Source organism: Malus domestica, chromosome 08 (assembly GCF_042453785.1).
Source record: "Malus domestica chromosome 08, GDT2T_hap1".
Taxonomy (NCBI): Eukaryota; Viridiplantae; Streptophyta; class Magnoliopsida; order Rosales; family Rosaceae; genus Malus; species Malus domestica.
This window is the reverse complement of record NC_091668.1, coordinates 27,651,750-27,674,604: the sequence shown is the minus strand read 5'-3', so window position 1 is coordinate 27,674,604 and position 22,855 is coordinate 27,651,750. Positions and strand designations below refer to the sequence as shown.

The 22,855-nt window shown below is 34.0% G+C and overlaps 2 protein-coding genes and 1 long non-coding RNA gene across 4 annotated transcripts; 2 read left to right on the top strand and 1 right to left on the bottom strand.

Moving 5' to 3' along the window:
- The first annotated feature begins 2,382 nt into the window (after positions 1 to 2,382).
- LOC103410982 (agamous-like MADS-box protein AGL12) lies at positions 2,383 to 11,354 on the top strand. 2 transcript variants are annotated; one of them, XM_008349627.4, is made up of 7 exons: positions 2,383 to 2,738; positions 2,945 to 3,032; positions 7,642 to 7,703; positions 8,423 to 8,522; positions 8,620 to 8,661; positions 9,762 to 9,803; positions 11,051 to 11,354. In XM_008349627.4, the coding sequence occupies exons 1-7, from the start codon at positions 2,557 to 2,559 to the stop codon at positions 11,141 to 11,143; spliced, it is 609 nt and encodes a 202-aa protein (XP_008347849.3). In that variant the 5' UTR covers positions 2,383 to 2,556; the 3' UTR covers positions 11,144 to 11,354. The 2 variants fall into 2 exon arrangements, with proteins under 2 accessions (XP_008347849.3, XP_008347850.3); XM_008349628.4 differs by having other exon boundaries at positions 8,598 to 8,661.
- Positions 6,174 to 6,749, bottom strand: LOC103410981 (uncharacterized). The gene is made up of 3 exons (XR_525467.4): positions 6,586 to 6,749; positions 6,410 to 6,465; positions 6,174 to 6,311 (listed from the first exon to the last, which is right to left on the bottom strand). It is a non-coding gene; the product is annotated as an uncharacterized lncRNA (long non-coding RNA).
- A 648-nt stretch (positions 11,355 to 12,002) lies between the features above and the next one.
- Positions 12,003 to 21,359, top strand: LOC103441800 (suppressor of mec-8 and unc-52 protein homolog 1-like). The gene is made up of 17 exons (XM_029107298.2): positions 12,003 to 12,053; positions 12,230 to 12,278; positions 12,676 to 12,886; positions 14,157 to 14,309; positions 14,708 to 14,756; positions 15,301 to 15,384; positions 16,134 to 16,237; positions 16,535 to 16,621; positions 16,710 to 16,763; positions 17,250 to 17,345; positions 18,414 to 18,541; positions 18,908 to 19,034; positions 19,127 to 19,186; positions 19,322 to 19,429; positions 19,620 to 19,720; positions 20,048 to 20,099; positions 21,018 to 21,359. The coding sequence occupies exons 2-17, from the start codon at positions 12,250 to 12,252 to the stop codon at positions 21,114 to 21,116; spliced, it is 1,542 nt and encodes a 513-aa protein (XP_028963131.1). The 5' UTR covers positions 12,003 to 12,053; positions 12,230 to 12,249; the 3' UTR covers positions 21,117 to 21,359.
- Positions 21,360 to 22,855: the final 1,496 nt, after the last annotated feature.

The window sequence follows — 22,855 nt, the reverse complement described above, 5'->3', positions numbered from 1 at the left end:
CATTAAGGGGTAAAGCTTCTAGAATCATTCTTAAATTAACCTGTCTTCTGTAACATAAAATCTAGCCAAAAGAGCTAAACTGTTGATATTCACTACTTTGATTTTTACATATATATAAAATTTTATGTTTATCCAATTTTGTGATAGAATTACGGTTGATAATGAATTCAACATTGATGGGAGAAAGGGGTATGAACTTATAAGTAGTTGAGTTACTCCTTATATTTCCAATTAGTTTTATGATGGAACTTCAACTTTCTTCATGATATCAAAGTCAGGTTGCCCTACTCCCACGTATGAAGTTAGATGAAACTCCACGACACTCCATTTATGTTGTCCACAAGTGAGAGAGCGTGTTGAAATTTCGTCACACATGAAAGAACACAAATGGGCTGAGAACATTTGCCACACATAGCCACTATAAGAATACACGTGAAAGAACACAGAGAGCGTGTTGAAATTTCGTAGCATGTTGAAAATTTGCCACTCATAGCTTTCCGGCATCTTTCCATCTCTTTTCTCACTTTAGGCTCTAGCTTTTATAATATTTCAACTTGAAAATAACAGATCATAGAGCACGAGACGGACCGAACGTGCATGCGACTGTTTAAGGTTTCACCTGTATTCTTTTTCAAGCATTTCAAGCTAAGGCCGAAAATGATGATGGAATCTTGGCTTACTGGTTCATACGAATGGCACAAAGGTTTAGTTAATTGGAAAAATAAAAAGAAACTGTTTTGTGCATAGTGGCATTTTTTTAGTCTTATACTTTAACTTTTGAACTTTTGAAACCTATTAAGTTGCTGGGTGAGTGTGTTAGCAAAAGATTTCTGGAATCAAGCTTTACACTGCAAAAGAACAATATGCATCCACGCGGCGGCTATGTAAGCCACTTCATGCAACCTATTTGATCGCAGATGTCATAGGGAAATCTCTTTTGTATTGTAACGTGAGGGATTTGACAGGATTATTCTTGGCTTCTAAGCTAAGATGAAGAAAAATAATAACAACTAAATTCTTTGAAATTAAAAATAAGTTCTAGAGAGACAGTGGAGAAAGCTGACCTGACGTTTGGAGTGTTTTTTTTTTTTTTCAAACAAAAAAAAAATGATGGAAAAAGCAAAATGTTTAATGGATTTTTACAATACTCCATAAAATGAAATATTTCGATCTAACGATTAAAATACTCAGAACATAAAATATTCCAGAGCACTCCAATTTTTTAAGGATAATGCTATGTATTCACACACCGTTTTTTTATTTTTCACACACTTGTTAATTTGTGTTCATTCTTCATTGATCTTCCTCACTTTATTTGATTCGACGATTGCAATGAGGATGAGTGTGAGAGAGAAAAAAAATAAGTATATGAAAGAAAAAAATGAATGTGTGAATAGCAATCACTTTTTTAACTGTATAATAAGCTTGGAAGGCTTTAAACCATGCAAGGGTTTGTCACAAAAACAAAGGCAAATGGGTGAAGAGAAGGCCAAAGGGATGTGGAAAAAGGAAGAGGCAAAAGCTAACAACCCAACATGGGCAGCTCATTGGTTCATTAGAGAGATTGATGAGCATCACATGAAAAAAAAAAAAGGGCTTACAAATTGCATGCTGACTAGACTTCAACTGTCCCACAAATACACTTTTCCTTCAGCTGAGAGACTGTTGAATGGTCATTGGTCACCGAGGATACCAAATCCAGTGCTGCAATGGCCATCCAATGTGTTGGCCTACCAATGAGATAAGCGTGACATACTATATTTCACCTTTTTAATAGAGTGATTCTAGAATTTAGAGAATTGGATGATTTAGTATTGACATGTTTACAGAAGTTAGTGTTTTAGAGTACAAATAAGTTCTTGGTTTACAAAACAACGAGATGAACAAGTAATTCTAATCTAAGCCTAGAAGTTAACAGAATTCTTAGATGAATTCACCTAACTAGTGAACACACTAATTAATGTAGGAATAATCAGTTTTAATGTGGTAATTAAAGATCTAGCTTCCAAGTAACGTGATCCAATAAATGTAAGTAGCGAGAGACTTTATTAGTTTGCGTTTCACATATAAGTAGTAGGGAGCCTGCAGAGAAAGGTTTTGTTTGTGCTGGATTCATATACTATATATTATAAGGTAATGACTAAATTAACCATTGATAGACAATGTGGGGTAATGTGATTAACTTTGTGAAATGGGGGGATTGAAATTCCGTTGGAGACAGAGAGCATGATAGAATAAAGAGAGATGATTATGTGAAAGGTTAAACTAATTAAATGATAAACAAAGCTCGGTGATTTGTGAAAGTAGGTGCGCATTATTCTTAATCATCGGTTGAAGATATAGATTGGAATCCAAGTAAGCTTATATAAGGCACTAAGCTCTTGATATTTAGAGGCAAACCGTACGTCAGTTCTAAGTTCCGAGAGAGAAGGATTGCAACAACCTCGAAGCTAGTTCAAACTAGTGGGAGGTTGTCTGCAGAGGAAATTAAACAGCCACCAAATTTCTGTATCAGCCATATATACACTTTAACTTTTGATATATCGATTGGTCGATATGGCTCGTGGAAAGGTTCAGATGAAGAGGATCGAGAACATGGTGCACAGGCAGGTTACTTTCTGCAAGCGCCGGGCAGGGCTTCTGAAGAAGGCTAAGGAGCTGTCTGTGCTGTGTGATGCTGAGATTGGAGTTTTCATTTTCTCCTCCCATGGAAAGCTCTTTGAACTAGCCACCAAAGGGTCTCAAGCTCTCTCTACCTATTTCTGTATAATAATAATGTATCTGTATAATGTTTAGCAGATAGTTTCAAACGCCCTATAATTAAGTGGTGTGCATGTACTCTTACAAAAAATTAATAGAATTGGAACTAATATTGTATTAATTTTAAGAAATCTAGCTTTTAGATTAACTCTGATTGATATTGCTTTGTTATTTATTATGGCAGAAGCATGCAAGGGCTTATTGAGAGGTACATGAAGATGAAGTCCACCCCAGCACCTCAGACAGAGCAAACCATGGAAACACAAACTCTGGTACAATACGTCTTTCTGTTTAATTTGTCACTTCTTTTCCAATTTATGTCATTTATTTGTTTCATCACACTGAATAATTCTCATATTTATTTATATCAAAAAATAATTCTCATGTTATATGCACATAGTTCTAAGGAGAACACACGCACACGAATATTATTGTCATTCGGAGACGGAGCTAGAAAATTCTCTTAGTGGGGGCAATCCGAAAAACAACTAAGAAGATCTTATTGTAGAATGGCTTATACCCAATATAATAATAGGGGTGATTTCAAATAATGATGTATCACAATCTCAACGTTACAAAAATTTCAAACTAGTAGTGGAAAGTGGCAAAGTGATGAGAAAAATTTTACTACGCATAGGCGGGGGAGAGGGGTTTGTAGGTTTGAATGACAGAACAAGAGCACTTTTGCTCATATAATATTTGATATGGACTGAAGTAGAATGAATGTATGTTGGATATTAGATACTATATTTACTTCAAAAATAACGTGTATATTTTATAACTGTATTTTGCAATTTAACAAACGAATTACTTGAGTGAAGACATCTGCCCCCAATGAGCCTTCATTGGCTCTGTCCATGCCATTCATTATTATTCCTAAAGCTAGTGCAGCATCAGATGCTGGTTATGAATGATTCTTACAAGATTACAAAAATTAACTAAATGCACAACATACACGCTTAGCTAGAAAAATTAAAAGAAAAAACATAGACAAAATAGCACATATATACATGACAATGTTCCTCAAATCACAACTTCTTTTTGAAAGGCCAAACAATATCAGACACCTAATTGCAGGAATCTTGAATATACAAATAAATACAAACTAAATATGCACACATATATATGCGAGTACAGTAAACTCAAGTGTTAACTAGTATTTTAATACATAGCTAACCACTCATGTTCATGTATGCATGTATATATGACATTACGTACGAATACATATTTCTAATTGGATAATGCTTGTGTTCCTTCGGGGGGAAACCTACTTATTCCTTCACTTTTAATTAACGTACGTAGTAGAAACTTCATAATTGCAATTGATCATACTCTTTACACTACAAGAATTGTAAGTATTAGAGGCAATTTTATTGGCATCTATTAAACATTATTAGGGGCATTTATCATAGATTTTCGCCCCAAAAAAGAAGGAGTGGCGAATAACATAATCGCCTCTAAAAGTGGCGTCACTAATACTGTTTACGCACCTAATTATGATTATTTCCGCTCCTACTGTTTTAGATGCCATGCTGGCAATTAAGCAATAATTAAGCAATTAAGCAATAATTATGATTATTTCTGCCCCTATTGTATTATTATGATCTCTACTAATTAATAAAATCTTTTTTGTCAATCAAAAAAATGTGAAAAGACAAATTAATCTTCTATCACAAAAAAAAAATGATAAGCAATAATGTAATTTCACAGGTCCAAATTTTACTGTTTTTTTATTGAAGTCTCATCAACAGGTGATATTAAAATACCTCCAATATTTAAATAAATAAATAAATAACCCAAAACCAAAAACCTCCCACTCCCCCGTTCTCTCTCTCTCTCTCTCCCTCTCTCCTCATTTTCTGAAAAAATATGTTCATACACATAAAGTGTGTAGGCAAATACTAGTATTAATAATATTAACAAATATTAAATTTTAATGCTATAAATAAATAATTGGACCTGTTTTAATTGAAAAACGTTTTCATTCCCCATAAATGATATTATTAATAGGTTTCTTTCCTGTTAAATTTTTGGGGAAACTTAATATAACTCCAATTTTTTAAGCCAATAGTAGGAATAGTCCAATTTATTAGAATAGGTCCAATTCTTTAAGTTTAATTATTTTATTATCAATAATTATCTCTTAAATGAAAAAATTTATTGTAAAAATCAAATTTCTTCCTAATTATCTCTTTGATTATTTCTTTTTATTTATTTGTTTGTTATTTCTTGTTCTTCCTCGTGCTTTAACCCATTTATAGATTTTATTTTAATTTTAATAATCAACCTATATCACAGGTTAATTGTATTTATCTACCTATATGACAAATTCTTTTTCATAGTCAACCTATCACAAATTAATGTATCTTGCTTGTAGGTATATTATGTTTTTTTCTACCTTTTAGTTAGGTTTTATATCTCACTTATAGGTATAATATACATTCATATATTTGCTACTTGAGTTAGGGTATAATGTTTTGCAGATAGATTTATGTTAGTATATTAATTTTTTTGTTATAAGATATGAATTAGAAATTTTGGAGTTGAAAAATGCATAATATTAAAAGATTTTAATTGATTTTTAATATTTTTAGAAAATATAAAATGAGTATAAAAGAAATAAAAACATATAATTTATTAACTAGACTTACTCTTAAAAACTTTCTATGTTTTTGGACCTGGATCTAAAAGCCCCTAAATTTGTTTGGTTCAAATATAATACATCATCTGGAATCAATACCATCAAAAGTAGAATCAAAATTTACTATTCATTCAAAACTCTTTAGATATACAAGATTAAACTTCGATCGACACATGATGGATAAATACAAATAAAAACCAGAAAGTAGTACATAAGGGACTCTAGCAAAACTTATATCTAATCAACACCCGGTCTTTTTTTTTTTTGTCAAAGGATAGAATTGTATTAATTATCAAATACGAATGAAAACATTTACATCTTCTCCTGGAACATTAAACAAAAATTGAGGTCCTAATTCATCCAAACCATAGCTCTCACCATGCTTAAGAACGTACGCCACCATCATATAGGCTACACGATTGCATTGTCAAGGGGTAAAAATAAACTTCACCGATTGGAATGACTGCATTATATTCCAAATATCAACTAAATAGACCACTATCAACACATCAGCTTGAATCTCGTTATTTAACATTTGAGCCAATCCCTTCGAATCAGACTCCACCTCCAGTACCTCCCCGGACGCATGAAATCCCCTTAAAACACACATCTGCATCCCATGTCTTATGGCTGCCGCCTCAGCCATATCTGATGACAAGAAGTACTCCCCACCATTTCCTCCCACCATCTTTGGAATTCCTGCAAAGTCGCGCAGGACCCAACCTACTCCACCTACCTTTGTTTCCTTCTGCCATGCCGCATCAGTATTTAATTTTAACCTGCCATGCCACAAAGTCGCGCAACACCCGGTCTTTTGATTCCCAACAACAAAATGATGCGTCTTCCATGATCAATTTCTACAAATACACCAAAATGATGCTTCTTCCATGATCCATTCTTTGATCTATTTCTGGGTAACAACATTTTCACACAAACAAGAAAAACAAAATCATATAAACAGATAAAATTAATGCAATATAATGAAAACACTGTTTGAGTAGAACTCACATGAAAAGAAACGAGGATAAACATCTACCCATCGCAATACGAATAGCATACAAAACCTGCAAAACAAACAGAAAAATCAAACCTAATTCATCCAATCTGGATTCATGATGAAATTCATCATCCAAGAGATTTATAACCAATTTCACTTCAAATTCTTCACACCCCTTCAAATATACCTGCTAAATAGCAGATCGAGAGAAAAAATATTTAATCAAACAATACTGAAAGGTAGCAATATTAAGAAGCAATGGAGAAGGGAATAAGAGAAAAAATATCTCGAAAAGAAAGAGAGAGCAGGACAAGAAAGATTAAGGAAAAGGGAGATGGGGAAGTTTGTGCCTTGAAAGGAGGAGAAAATAGGGGAGATTGATGTGCGGTTATCAGAGAAATAGGGTTATGATGATTTCTTTTATTTATTACGTTAAGGAAATATACAAAATAATTAAATATAAGGGCATAAATATTCACATCCGCTCCTAATGGAAATTATTAAATTTGGAAAATATATGTTGAATTTAGAAATGTATATTAAATTAAAAAAATATATATTAGAGGCTTTATCCGCCTTTAATATCTAAATTTTAATAGACGCATTTTTAACGCATCTAAAAGTAGTAATAGAGGCAAATATTTATTTCTGCTCCTAATGAAGATTAATAGAGGCAAATCCACATATCCGCATGTAATCTAATGCCCATAATAGTTACAATTCTTGTAGTGTTATCATCATCTAAAAATCATATTTACAAAACATCATTCAATCTAGAGATTATTTAGATATTCATATGTATCTAACAAATGAATGGTTCATAATGAGGAATGCTACTTGGCAACAAAAATGTCGATTGCTTTGAAATGCATGGATGACTAAATGATCTCCAAATTGAATAATTTTTTGCAGATATGATTTTTAGATAATAATAAAGAGTTTGAACGATTGTAATTATGAAGTTCTTATGGTAAAAAATATGTTAATCATAAGTGGGGGACAAACAAGTTTTTTCATGAGTGAACAGAAGTATTATACTTTGTAATTAATTAATGTATTTCTTACTTTATGTTATCTTTCATCTCATCTATTAGGGAAGTAGAAATGAAACCCTACATGGTGCATCTACGATAATTACAATCCTTTTGATTGACTTAGGGCATATTTACATGGATGCCATCTACGATTTTTTTCTTCTTCCTTCTAAACCTAATTGGAATTCCCTTATTGTATTGGTATATAGGATGCGAAAAAGGAGATTAACTGGATGAAACAGGAGATTGAAATACTACAAAAAGGTCTCAGGTATTACAAAGTAAAATTATATGATCTTATTTATTATGATGACATCAATATATATATAGAACTTATATTTGCATGTGATTGTATCCATATATATTTCTAACAATTATATATGACAATAATATATATAGAGCTAAATCCATTTAATATAAAAAAAGTATGAAGGGGTAGGGGGAACTATTACATTAATTTAGGGAAGATGAAGTTTCGAACCCAGAACACAAATACAATCAAATATCTGGTAAATTTCAATGTACCAAATTGTAATTATGACCCTTATATAAAGCACTCCATTTCTTGAACTATATCGAATAGGTTTTCTGGAGTACAATTAAATCTAGCAGAGTCAAAAGTCTAGTTATTTTGCCACTCAGTACTACGGTCTGGTGGTATTCCTCTTCGCTTAGAAGTAAAAGGTCTTAGGTTCGAATCTCGTGGATAAGGCGAATTCCATACCAAATTAGGCTGCCCATTGTATGACTTAGCCGAACTCCCCCTCCCCTTAGTGTAAAAATATCGATATACTCACAAAAAGTCTAGTTATTTTACCAAAAAAGGAAAAAGGCATGTGGTTTAAATTAATTTAACTCAAAGATTATGAATTGGAGAAGCAAACTTTCAAACATATCATACGTAGTAACAGGTTAATTAGGTATGATTAGTTTGGTAATGGTTGTAATTTTGGTTTTAAGGGAATTGGATTACATATGAAAACATTATAGGTATATGTTTGATGGAGGTGCCGGGACAATGACTTTGGATGAACTACAAGTGCTTGAAAAACATCTTGAAACGTGGATTTATCATGTCCGCTCGGCAAAGGTATCGTTTTTATCCATCACTTACATTATTATTATTATTATTTATCACAATCCATAAATTACCTCTAAGCAACAGTTAATTCATGTTATGTGTGCAGATGGACATTTTGTTCCAAGAGATCCAGCTGTTGAGGAACTCGGTAAGTTTGCTCTCCAAACTCCCTACTTACTTTTTGATGAGATCATGCATTGGTGTTGTATTGTATATAATGCTGGAGATGTTAGTACATACATCAATTTCATTAGATAAGATCCATCAATGTTCCAAAACAGTTTGGCACAATAGTTTCTTTCCGTTCTTTTTGCTAAGTTTTTAATATTATATCAATGAGAAGGGGAGCGAGCGGGGATGCAATTGGAGATGTCTACCATAGTAGTTTATAAGTTTAATTGGATCGACACTTTGATTTATGTTATTAGATTAGAGCTCTCTGTTTATAGGAAAATAATAATCACACTGTTTAATCATGTTCATTGGTTTTACTTGATTGATTCAATTCAGTTATTATAAATAAAGAGGTGAATAGGAGAAGAAAAATGGTGCGTGGTTGTCATTTCTCTTTGAATAAGCATAAGATTATAAAGATGATTTAAAAAAAATAACTCCAATTATGCTCCTATCACTTCCTAAGGTGGGATACCTCTAAGAGCTCCTAAATCTAAGGAGGGAGAAATGAGCTCCTAGTGGGTTTATGTAATTAAATGCTCCACGTTTAAGTGTTATTATCTATAAATAATTAAATTCCTATCAACTCATAGTCATTGTGACTTTCTAAATTATGGAGTAAAACTTTGTTAGACAACTTCAAAAATAACTTCTCTCTCTTTTTAGTAAATTGAGCTATAAAAAATAGAGAACATGACTGGAGTTGCTCTCAAATTCCTATATCTAGTGTTTTAGAGTGCACTATTTCTTTTCACTAATGTTGCCTAACTCCCTTGGTACTTGAAAATCACTGGTCCAAATGCAACACCAATTTTTTTTTGGAAGAGAGCTCTTCATGGCCTCCAAAGTTTTTGGCACTACAACTTGACTTCATTTGTTTTTTGTTACTTCATGAAGAATAAACCTAGGAATCATTATCATATCCATCAAATGCCACTTGAGTGGGCACATTCATGGCCTTTATAAAATTTCAACTTTTAATTTTGGATAATTGATTGAAATTTTATGTTTATTGATAATATTGTTGCCTTGCTTTTTTTAATCTTCTCAAATAATTAAATTGATATTTTGAAGGAAGGAATTCTGGCAGCTGCAAATAAGTTTCTTCAAGATAAGGTAATCAACATTGTTACTAAAGTTTATGGTAAATTGTAGCTATTATCGCTAATTATTACCAAATTTTCAATTTGTCTGCCAATTCAATTTGTTGAAATTTGATCATCTGCCAATTACCCTTTTTTGGCAAGATTTATGAGTAAAAATACCCCATATATTGTATATACTTATCTAACTTTTTAACCGAATTTCTATGTTTAATTTAGAACGAAATAAAAGAGGCTGATTAAGTAAATACATTGCGGGTAGTTATTTTTCCCCAAAATAATAAAAAAAAATGGAAAATTTTATTTGAACCCATATAACCTCTTTATACAACTAAGGTATGACTCAATTTATGAATATTTTGTTCGTTTGATTTTAATTTTTTTAAAAGTTTAGAAGATGAGTATTTGGGTTTCAATTTTTTTTCATCTATCCCAAATGATTTTTTAAACTTTCTACATTTGAAAAATTCTAAGAAAAAACTTCTTACCAATGTTTTTAGATTATAAACTTCATTGCTTGTTGATTAATATAAGGGGATAAATTGGTCGATTTGTTGCTTATGCACATCAGTAGAAAGAAAAAAGACAAGTGTCTGGGTTTGGTAGCAGAAAGAAAAAAAAAAGTAGCCATGAAAATGCTAGTGGGGAGAGGGGGGTGAGGCAAGGACACCTCTTTAAAAAAAATAACTTCAATTACATATGTTATTTTATAAAGATAACTTAAAATTTTTAATTGAGTTTGAGATGGTAGTTTAGGTAATAAATTTGGGTTTAAAGAGAGATTAATTGTTTAATAAAAAACAATATGGGTGAAGAGAGTAAGTTGGGTGTAAAAAGAGGTTACATGAGTTCAAATAAAATTTTTCAAAAAAAATTCAGACTTTGACGTCAAGACCAAAGTGACAAAGTGTTAAATGATTGGGGATAAATTCAAAGATGAATGTTAGGAAGATTATATTTGTAGACAAAATTTACAAATTAAATGATATTTCATTAATAAGAAATGAGCACGTTTATTAATAGGAAATGAGCACATTTATCAACGCTTAAGTAATAATCTAATTATCAACTTCCATATCATTTTAGTTTATAAATTTGTCTACAAATTTAATCTTCATAGCATTATTCAAATTCAAAATACCAATCGAGGGGCCAAAGCTAGATATAATTAAAGCATTGTTGTTACAATTACTTTTGTAAAAGTACTAAATTTTACTTTCTAACTCATTGATCTTAAATATATTTATTTATTTTATGCAGATTGAAGTGAACACTGGACCTAATGACTTTATGCCAATAGCAACTGACAACACATATCCACTAACCATACCAAATGGTATATATGAGTTTTAGAGAAGTAACTCTGCTTTATGTAATGGTTTAGTATTCTTATTGCCAAGTGTGTGGTGTGGTTTAAAAAATTTCATAAATAAATGTTACTAAGAATCATCTAGCTATCTATGGCTGACAATATGGCATGTATATTGTTGTATTGTACAATATGGTATTGCTATTGAAGTGCATTGTAAGGTAATTTAATGATATGCATAATATTATGGTGTGATTTGTTATTGAGTCATCACTACTCTTTATTGAATGTATTTTATTTTGTGTTGATTAAATTTTACCCTCTAAGTTTGGTGGTAATTTTGAGACTAATGGTCACAAGGTTTCAGAATTAGCATTTTACACAATAAGTTTTTAAAACTGTATTAATTTAAAACTTATATATGATTAACCGTTAGGTTTGTTGGTAAATAGATGATGTGGAAATTGTCTGTAAGGACATGAAAAGCATATTGACCATTATGTCGACTAATTGATCGCTAGGTCTGCTGTTAAATAGATGATGCAGAAGTTGTGATCAATCACAAAATGGCTCGATAATTCGCCAACAAAGTGTATTTATACGGAATGTGGTATACAATCTTGCTTAATTCCAATTAATCATGGTGATTCTTAATAGATAACAATTTTAATAATGATAAATTTTTAGTACTTTGCGCAAAATAAAAACAAAAAAAATGACAAAATTTTAAAACGTGCATGATAAAGAAAAAGTATCTCACTTACACAATACATTACAACAATATCTTGAAAATCATAATAAAAAACAATTAACACAAGACATTTTTAAGTATGCGTAGCGCCCATGATTAAAAAACCCTCGCTCACAAGTGTATAAAAAGACATTTATGTCCATGTCTCTGTCAATTAACATAAATTAATTTTGGGGCCTCAACACAATTACAAAAACTGTGTTTTACACTTTACTCCATCTCCCTCCCCTTCCCTTCGCTCCCTCCGCCTTCTTGAAGCAGCCCTCACCCGCCGGAACTACACCAGTTTCTTTACCCCACCCGACTTTCTCTTTCTTCTTCTTCTTCCCAGACGGCACTGCAAACCCTGCTCTCCCTGTCTCTCTCTGAATCCTTCCCCACTGAAACTTCGTCGGCGAGATGTCCACCTTAGAAATTGAAGCTCGAGAGTACGTTTTCTTCTCAAGTTGCTCGATTTTTTTTTCTTCTCTTTAACGTTGTATTGCACACACACAAATCCTATGTTTATGTTTTTCTAGGGCTCAATTCAAACTCTGGTGTTATTTTCTGGGCTGACAAATGGGGGAGTAGAGCAGAGCAGGGTGAAGTTAGGTTAAACTGGGTTTTGTTTGTTTTTCTTTGGTAATCATTGGATTCTGTTTGTTTCAAAGAAAAACAATGTCTGGAAAATTCTGGGAAATTCTACTTTTTTTCGGATATGTTGGCTTTCGGTAACAGGGGTAGAGACGTGTTTGCGAAAGATTTAGTGAGACTACAACGTTGTACTGTTTGAGTGTACTAGAAAATTCGATGTCGTAAATCTGGTTTGTTTTTCTCCCTTTTCAGTGTCATCAAGATTGTGCTTCAATTTTGCAAAGAGAATTCTTTGCACCAAACGTTTCAAACATTGCAGAGTGAGTGCCAGGTATCTTTGAACACTGTCGACAGCGTTGAGACGTTTGTTTCTGACATAAATAGTGGAAGGTGGGATGCAATTTTGCCTCAAGTGGCTCAACTTAAGCTTCCCAGGAACAAATTGGAGGATTTGTACGAGCAGGTGTGTAACAGTACTTACCTTTTTTATATGTATATTTCAAGCCTGATTTTAGTCCTTTCACTTTCCGATGTTTACACAACTGTTCAACTTTTGCTGCTGTGACGTATGAACAATGTTGCTTTGCATATTCTTCAAATTAGAAGCTCAGTCATGATATATAATGCTTGATATCAGTGTTATTTCTATTGAATATGATTCATGTAGGGCTAGTCTTTTTTGTCTCTGTGTGTGTATGTGTTTTCTAATATACATTATGGTTTATGAGGGTGAGCCTTGGCGCAACGGAATTGTTGCTCATTTGTGACCAAAAGGTTGGCTTGGGGTCGCTTTCTTATACGTTATGTTTTGTCTGATGTGTCAATACTATATGAGAGAACTTCTCCTTGTAGGATGCATAATATTGCTACCGAGATTAGAGTGAGGATCAAAGTGTAGGATATAAGCGACAATGCACGTCTTGTTTAGTTGTAGAAAATAGAGAGTATATTTCTGATATAGGAAAGTATTTCAAGTGTCACATCCCATGTATAAAGGCATATTAGTGAGGAACTAGTTATGACTCATTTGAGAGGAGAAAGTAGCTTAAGGTATTCTGAAGTCAGCAATAGAATTGTATTGATAGTGTAGGGTGGAAACATATTCTGTTTAATTTGAAATATTGAATATGAAAATTGTCCCAACAAAAACGTGTGGGCGCATAGAAATATACCAGGCCAAGCCATTGTCTAGATGCTCAAATAACATTGTCAAGTTCTTATTTCTAGAACCCTTTGCATGACAGATGGATCAGATCAGTAGTGATGTAAGACGAGCCAACAATTTTAAAATTTCTACTACTGTTGGGACAAGTAGCTTCTAATTCTGTTGGTTATAAACAGATTCATTGTCATGAGAATGAATGACACTAAGGGAATTCAGATCATTTTCCATAAACCAAAGTTGTGTTTGTACTTGTTTTATTTGTTCATAGTGGGGTTGGATACTTTTTTCCCCTATATCAACGCCGTCTTTGTACTTCATACATATGGATTTTTCAGTTGGTGTTAATATGGGTTGCAGAGTTGTGTCTCCTTTTTTTTTTTTTTGGGTAAACTAGTTGTCTTCTTTAGCCCTAAATGTTAGTATGATCGCTGTGATACCTCTGCCAGATTCAGTTTGCTACATTGCTTTACTTCTGTGAAAGTTAATTTGAATGGACTGACAATGAAGTAATTTTTGTATGTTTTCTTCTGCTCACGGTATGATCTTTCCTTTCTTATGAATTGTGTAGATTGTACTGGAAATGATTGAACTTCGAGAATTGGATACTGCTCGTGCTATCTTAAGACAGACTCAGGTAATGGGTGTAGTGAAGCAAGAACAACCCGAAAGATTCTTGCGACTAGAGCACCTCCTTGTCAGAACATATTTTGATCCAAATGAGGTATGAAAATAGCTTTGGTATAATCATTTGACTCATTAGTTACTGTATTATTGGTCATAGTAAGAAAAAATTTCTACTTTTCTTTCTTTATTGCGGTCTACTATGGGAATTTGTGCCATGAATTCCTGCGAAAAACATGTTAGTCAGTTGAAGGTTCCCAAGCACCTGATGGTCCCAAAAACCTGAAGCTCACAAACACCTGAAGGTTGCAAACCTGAAGGTCTTAAACAACATTCAGCACTCCAGAACTAATGATGCACCACATTATTGGTCTCTGTAATGCCATCAAATTAGATTATTTGCTACTAGCTCATTCCACTGTCTTGGAGTATGTTGTGCTTTCACTTCAATCAGTATGATGCTTTATCAGAAACTTAAAGGTTTGTTATCTATAACAGGCTTATCAAGAGTCAACCAAAGAAAAGCGGCGTGCTCAAATTGCTCAAGGTTTCACTCCATCCCTCTTCTATAATTAAACTTTTTATTATTTCCAGTAGGTTTTTAATCTCAATGAACACATCAGGTATTCTCTTCTCTATTATTAGAGATAAAATTTATCACCGAAGGAACATAATTACCAGAAGAAAAAATAAACTGCACAATTTGGATTGGCTTCAATCTTCAGATAACGGTTCAATTCATAGTTTGGGGAGAAAAAGTTTGATATGCTTGCCATCTGAAGACTTCTAGGAACTGAACGCTTGTATGGTCATACAATGGCATAATGCATAAGAAAAGCAAAGATTTCTTGTTACTTAATTTTCTGTTCAGCATTTCCTTTTATTTATTTTTTATTGTACCTGTTTATAGATTTAGACCAGGCCCTAGGTATGGAGAGTTTAAATGTGAGATACAGTCAGAGGTGTCAGACTTTGAAATCTGACAAAAAATGTAGATATCAAAGGAAAAAATCTGAGTAGTTGTTATTGAATTTTATTCTTTGAAATTTCTGTTGTCTTTGACGAGTTCTATTTTCTTTTGAATTTCTCAGCACTTGCTGCGGAAGTTACTGTAGTGCCACCATCAAGATTGACGGCTTTAATTGGTCAGGCTCTAAAGTGGCAGCAGCACCAAGGTGAACTTTTGCATCTGTTATTTTGTTTTGTTGGTTATTTGGCATGAGATTCTCTTTGAAAATTATCCTCTTGTGGATATGTTGCTTACCATTCATTTGTCCTTTACTATTTTTCCCTCCCTCCCTTCTATTTTCTTCCTTTCCATAGATGGGTACTTTTTATTTGTTATAGATACCCTTTATGGCTGTAAAATTCAGATTCACTTTTATGCATGGTGAATTTTTAGTGCCACTGAAACCAAGTTTTATCTGTCCCAAGAAGTTTTCTCCATATATGTTAGGTGAGGAAACAGAGATTTTTGTTGTTGATCTAGGTCAGACATTTTGCCATTTCATGGAATAAAAATCCCAGCTGCATGAATCAGATGGAATCCCACGTATATATCCATGTAATATATACGTTGTGGGATGGTACTTTCTCAATATTACATTCCTTAGAAGTATGGAATAGAAATCCCAGCCTCCCATCTGTACTTCTATTCCACCTAGTGAAAGGAGTTGATTCCAGTTAGTTCCATAACTCTATTTCCATTCCAAGCTAACTAAACATCCAATTTTGATGGAAAAGGAAACAAATTCCTATTCCTACTGCCAAACAAACGAGGCTTAAGTTATCAGTCTTCTATTGAAGCAGTGGAATTCTGGTTCACTTCGTATTGGTTCTTTCTCTATCAATATATTCTAATTAGATTCCCTTTTTAATAACAGGAACGGTCACTTATGTCGTTAAGTTTTTTTTTATTATCCAGGATTGCTTCCCCCAGGAACACAGTTTGACTTATTTCGAGGAACGGCTGCTATGAAACAAGATGTGGATGACTTGTATCCAACAACTCTTTCACACACAATAAAGGCAAGGAATTTATATGTAGCTATATATCATTTTGATAAATTGTTCAATATCCTTTATTGGTTTAGGGTTCAGGGTTCTTAATGCTGGATACTGAACTTCGTTTTAAATCAGAATTTAGGAACTGAGACTACAGTAACATCAATCTTCCATGGTAGTTCTTTTAGCCATGCATTGGCCTATGAAGAAATTTAAATAGATTACAAAGATCTTACTAATGTATATAAAGTAGTGGCCTGATTATTTGGAACAATTTCTTTCTGAATTTCTGATCTGTTTTTTGGTGGTGTTTTGCTGCAGTTTGGGACAAAAAGTCATGCAGAATGTGCCCGGTTCTCACCAGATGGGCAGTTTCTTGTCTCTTGCTCGGTTGATGGATTTATTGAGGTATATATGATTAAGATGCTTTTGTTAACATGAAATTATTTGGTGTAATTTGAATGCCTTTTTTTTCCAATGCTTGTGTCACTTCTAGGTGTGGGATTACTTAAGCGGGAAACTCAAGAAGGATCTTCAGTACCAGGCTGATGTGAGCATTTATTTTCTTTTCGGAGTCTTATGCATTCTACAACAATAATATATATATATATATATATATATATATATATATATATATATGTAACCTGGGCACTGACCTGCTTGTCATGTCTTTATAACAAGCATAAAAATATATTTTTCATTGCAATGGTATGGTTCATTAATCGTAAAGTTGGACCATTATGACAGATCACTGGTTCTGAACAAGAAACATGCTATTGGAAGTGGGGATAATGTTGTGTTTTTTACCCTCTAAAAAAATTCTGGATGAATGCAATTTGGGAACTGGCCTGCTTGTCGTGTCCTTTTACACACATGTGTGCCTACACACATGGACCATCACTCAATTGGTTTTTTTTTTTTGCAACTTGGATTTAGTTGTTAATGTTCTGCACCTTGTATGACGACATTTTATTGTATCATTCATCTAAGCGGACCGTTTTCTTCTGCATTTTCTGATGTGCTGTCAATATTGCAGGAAACTTTCATGATGCACGACGATGCTGTCCTCTGTCTTGAATTTAGCCGAGATTCAGAGATGATTGCATCTGGGTCACAAGATGGAAAGATCAAAGTAAATTATGTTCATGTTTTCTTGGATGCAAGAATCCTTTTCTTGTTTTTACTACTAGAAGTCTAGAAGTTAAATTCGCATACATTTTTCTTATGTTTTTTTTCCCCATTAGAAACCATCGTATGACCATATATATCTCCAAATAATCAGAGAGTCCTTCAATCTCTACCTGAAATTTACTCCCACACCCGTCTGCAAATACTTTTCACAGTCCAAACCAGTGCCCTCTAGTACTTATTGGAGCAAATCTTGCCATCTGAATATGGGGACAGCTGCTCTATTGATTTTAAAACTGATGTTAGTTTGAGGTAGTTACCTTTCTGTCAGAGAGTCCTTCATATGATTCTCCCACTGCTTTGTAACCATTCATTACTGTGTAACCTTATTTTCACATGTCAGCGGCCAAATTTGGTGTGAATACGACACTTTTAGGAGTTCCAGAAATCGTAGTGAGTGACAAATGGAGTTTCTAATGTTGAATTCTGGCTCTAATTATAGTTCTATTAGTAGATCTCCAAGTTGTAGGTTAAAGTGCATTACTATGTCATTGCTAGGAAAGATTGATCAACAGCCAAACATTTGTTTACTTGATTCATCTCTTGTTATGATCACATGTTGGTAATTGTTTCACATGGGTGTTCTATATGTGGTATTGCTCGCTAAATTTAAATATCTGTTTTGTTTTGTGTTATTACATTTTTTGTATGGGGTGTTTGTGGGGTGTTAGCCCAGCTCATTTCAAACAAATGTTCTGTTTGTTTTGTGATTTATTTGGGTGTGGTTGCCTCAGGTCAGATTTTATTGTATATGATGACATAACTCATGCTTGTTTTTGTTGAGGTTTCGGAGTATGCTTCCTTTTTCTTGTTCAAGATAAGGCCCAAGTTCAGTAATTATGATTTGGCATCTTACTTGAAGCTAGAAGATAGTTTGCAGTATTTTGTTGTAATTTTTTTTGTTCCTGTCCATATTGCTATTTAGCATATGTTGATTAAATTCAATTTTGATATGTTGTACAATTTTATTGAATTTATTTCTGATCTCAATCTGTCTAAATTCTTCTTACAGGTTTGGCGTATTAGGACTGGGCAGTGCTTGCGCCGTCTTGAACGTGCACATTCACGGGGTGTCACCAGTGTTTCCTTCTCTCGGGATGGAAGCCAGTTACTTAGTACATCATTTGACAGCACTGCAAAGTATTTTTTCACATCTCTTGTTGGATATGTTTCCTAGATTAGTACATTAGTTATTACTTTATATGTCAAACATTTATTCTTATCACTAATATTGTTTCTTCAACTTCAAGTTTTGACTGTTCCTACGTTTTCATTATCAAGACATCCATTGAAGTGTATTAGTTATGTAACAGTTATGCATCACTCATTGTAACATGCATCTCCTAGGTTTTTACATTTATGTTTTGGTTACTATGATTTAATGTAAAAAAGTGCATTATTGGCTCCCACACGCACCTCCTTTTTTCCTTTATATATATAGGAAACCTTTTATTTATTTATTTTCTTTGCTATTATTTTAAAGACGTCTGTTTATGACTGATGCAGAATCCATGGCCTAAAATCTGGGAAGATGTTGAAAGAATTTCGTGGGCATACATCTTATGTAAATGATGGAATCTTTACTAGTGATGGAGCTCGCGTAATTACTGCATCTAGCGATTGCACAGTCAAGGTAAGTTTCTTGTGATATTTATTTGTATCTCATTGACGCTGTTGTTGTGCAACGTGTATCCATTTTCTGAGGCATAAATGTTTTTTTTTTAGGTCTGGGATTTGAAGACTACAGACTGTCTACAGACATTCAAGCCACCTCCTCCTTTAAGGGTATTCCTTTTTATTACTTTAATTAATATTTTATATATCATGAGCTAGAGGAACCTAGCTATATTTCCTTTGAAAATTTGCCTTTTCTTTTATTGTTTCGGTATCTAATTTGTGGGTTTTTGTTTTAACTGTTAGGGAGGTGATGCTTCTGTGAATTCTGTTCATCTTTACCCAAAAAATAATGATCACATCATTGTATGTAATAAGACGTCATCTATTTATGTCATGACACTTCAAGGACAGGTATATATTTTTCACTTGAGCAGAACTTAGTTTTTACATATTTTTGTTCAAGGTGTTGCAATGTATTTAGCAATCCATTTCTTAAAGTTTGTTTGGATATTTTCATGTTTTAAAGCCAAAATCTTTTGTTTCATTGTTAAGTGCTTGTGAATTTATTATTATTGAGCTTTGTCTGATTATTATGGCTTAGGTTGTGAAGAGCTTTTCATCTGGTAAAAAAGAAGGCGGAGATTTTTTGTCAGCTTGTGTGTCACCAAAAGGGGAATGGATTTACTGTGTTGGTGAAGACAGGTAAATAAAATGTCAAATTTTCATCATGCTCATATTTCACTTGGCTATGTTAGTATACATTCTTAATATGCATGTTTCCGTGTCTGTTATGTGTGTAATCTCGCCAAATTCAAAAGATCTCTTATACACTATGCGGTGTTGTTCCTCGTCTTCAAGAGAACTATTCTGTTTTCGTAACATCATTGGATGGATGAAGTTTTTCTTTTCTAAAATGGCATCTCAGAGATGCTTTGGCTTCCTCACTACAGTGAGCCATTATCTGTTATTTGTTTTTCCGCCAATGGGTATCAGCATGAGGATGCTTACCAATACTTCATCTATGTGCAGGAATATGTACTGTTTCAGTCACCAATCTGGTAATTTAGAGCATCTAATGAAGGTATGTATTTTGTTGATAAAGATTGAGTTGGTACTGAATTAGGGCTTTGTAATGCTATAATTGTTGCATATCTGGAATCAAAATAAATATTGACAATGTTGTTAGTTGTGGTATTTATCTTGTTGGAGATTGAGATGGTACAGAACGAGGGCTTTAGAACGTAAATACTTGTTGCACATCTGGAATCACAGTAATCAAGATCTAGTGATGATTTTGAAAAGACAACTGACATGATCTAGGGATGATTTTTCCTTGGTTGAGTTAAATTGGTGTTTTCAAACTTCATTGAGACATGGATCTTCTAGTATTTCTAACCAGTTTTGGTGGCTTCACTGATCGAGATCTGATTGCTCAAAGTGTTGCAAACATCTTATTAGATTCCTTCTGCTTGGCATGAAACCCTATATTCCAAGGTGTACATTGATTAAGTTGCATACCTTTTTACAAATAAGGTGTGAAGGAGAAATATCAGTTCACTAGTTGATGACCCCTTCTATGCCCGTCTCATGTAAAAGACTAATAGAGGTATCTGGTGACATCTTTGTTATATATACCTATAAGCATACATGACATCTTTCTGAAGGTCTACTCGTCCTAAATATGGCGAATTTAAGACAGTCTGTTTTGATCCCTGAATGGCTCGTACATTAAAAGGAGGGATAGGATAATTGCAATTCTTGCCACATTCTAATTCCAGCTATTCTGGCCACGAGACCTGCACGATTCACATCCGTAGGTGTGTGCATGTGTGGACGTCTGGGATTGCACAGTTGGTTGTTTGCCAAGATCTGACTGCACATGGATAACGCTCTCTATTGTGTTTACAAAATGCTCTTTTGATGGTGGTTTGGTTAAAACCTAAAAATGCATACATGAATGCCGAAGAGTTTATAAAGTTCTCTCTCTTGTGATATGCAGGTCCACGAAAAGGAGGTAATTGGCATCAGCCATCATCCTCACAGGAATATTGTCGCTACATACGGCGAAGACTGCACACTGAAGTTATGGAAGCCTTGAAGCTCTGTTGACCTGTATGTAATTTTGTTTCTGGGTGAAGTTTGGATGTTGACATGCATATTTGGGTGGTATTTGAGAAACGGAATGAGGGCTGCATTGTATGCAAGTGTGGTGTCTGCAAAAACTCACCAAGACTTAGAGCCGATTAGGGCATTGGGTTCGAACATTTATCTCGTCGATCAATCATGCTTGGAGATATTGTATAGCTTTTTACTAAGCAATGTCAGTAATTTTGATTCATAACGTGTACCTCTAGATTCTCCACGCAACTGCCATTGATTCAACGCAGAGGGAGCTTGAGCTGCCGCTTCTTCGTATTGTTCTTCAGCGTAAATTAGAGACAGAGAGTGAGAGATCGTGATTCATGAGAGGACGGAGGGCGGAGTGGCCCAGAGTGAGTGAGAGGGCGGAAGGCAGAGGTTAGAGGGCGGGGAGAGAGAATAGGGCAGAGTGAGTCGGCAGAGTAAGAGGGAATAAACTATAAACTCTCTCAGTATCTCAGATAGGGGTTTGAAAATTAAGAAATTAACCCTCTTTAATGGGTGATTATATAGGTTTCGTGGGTTCATCCAAAATCAACAGGTTGCTAACGGGTTCTCTCGTTATGATGCCAGCCCCTTAAGGATTCACTTGTTAATTGAAATTTTGCCAGCAAATTGAGTCGTCTTAATGGCTTAGGTACATTTTGAGAGCAGATGTAAAATGCTCAAATTTGAAGGAAAATCACCACCCGTTAATTAATCCAGCCCTTTAAGTCTTCACCTGTTAATTGAAATTTTGCGAGCAAATTGAGTCGTGTTAACGGATTAGGTGCATTTTGCCAGCTCTATTCCTAGATTGGAAGCTTGGTTTAGGTTAAAGTATAGATGGATAGTAATGTAAGTTGCAGTAGGGGAACAACAAGGTTCATGTTGACTGTTGAGTCAAGTGACATACATGAAGAAAGAAACGTCAACTTTATTCTCCCCAAGAGAATCAAATTCTATTCTTTGTTTCTTGGGACAGAAGTCAAAGCACATAGGAATGCTGCCCTGCCCTGCCCAGCATGCATAACCACCGACTGTCCCACAACAAACTTGGAGTTAGGAGTTGCATGGGAACCTGCCAACCTCTGAATCCGCCATCAACACCACCAATCGATCAGCTCTCCTTTCCTCTCTCTTTTAAGACTCACACACAGAGCTTAGTTGTGAAAATATTTAATCTATAAGCAATTTTACTACGTCTCCCTATGCACGGTTGAAACACTCGGGATACCGGATACCTAGAGCACTCCAAAAAAAATCCAACTTAATTCCAAGTTTCTTTGAAAAATAAAGTAAAATAAGTACTTCTTGTGTGACTGCGTACGTCTTGGTTGGTCCTTTCCTTTGTGCGCTAGGTTTTAGGAGTCTTGCATTGCAAGTTGGGTTCGAAACTTCCACGAGTGCTAATGCACTAGCTCAGTCTAGAAAAATAGTTTTATGTCAAAGAGTAATGCTAAGGAGATCACATGATAAGATGATATTGTATTAGTGTATCATCTGAAGTGACAAATAATTTATAATATTAACTTTCAAACAGATAAATTCATTAGTTGACGAAAGATAATACACATCACTTGGCATGTCAGTACACTAATATGATATAAATATATGGCATCCCTAACATTTTCCCTGTTGAAAGATTTGCCGTGTTAGTGGGAGATTTTAAACTTTAATATGAAAATATAAATTTATCATTCCGAAATTTGTCACTAG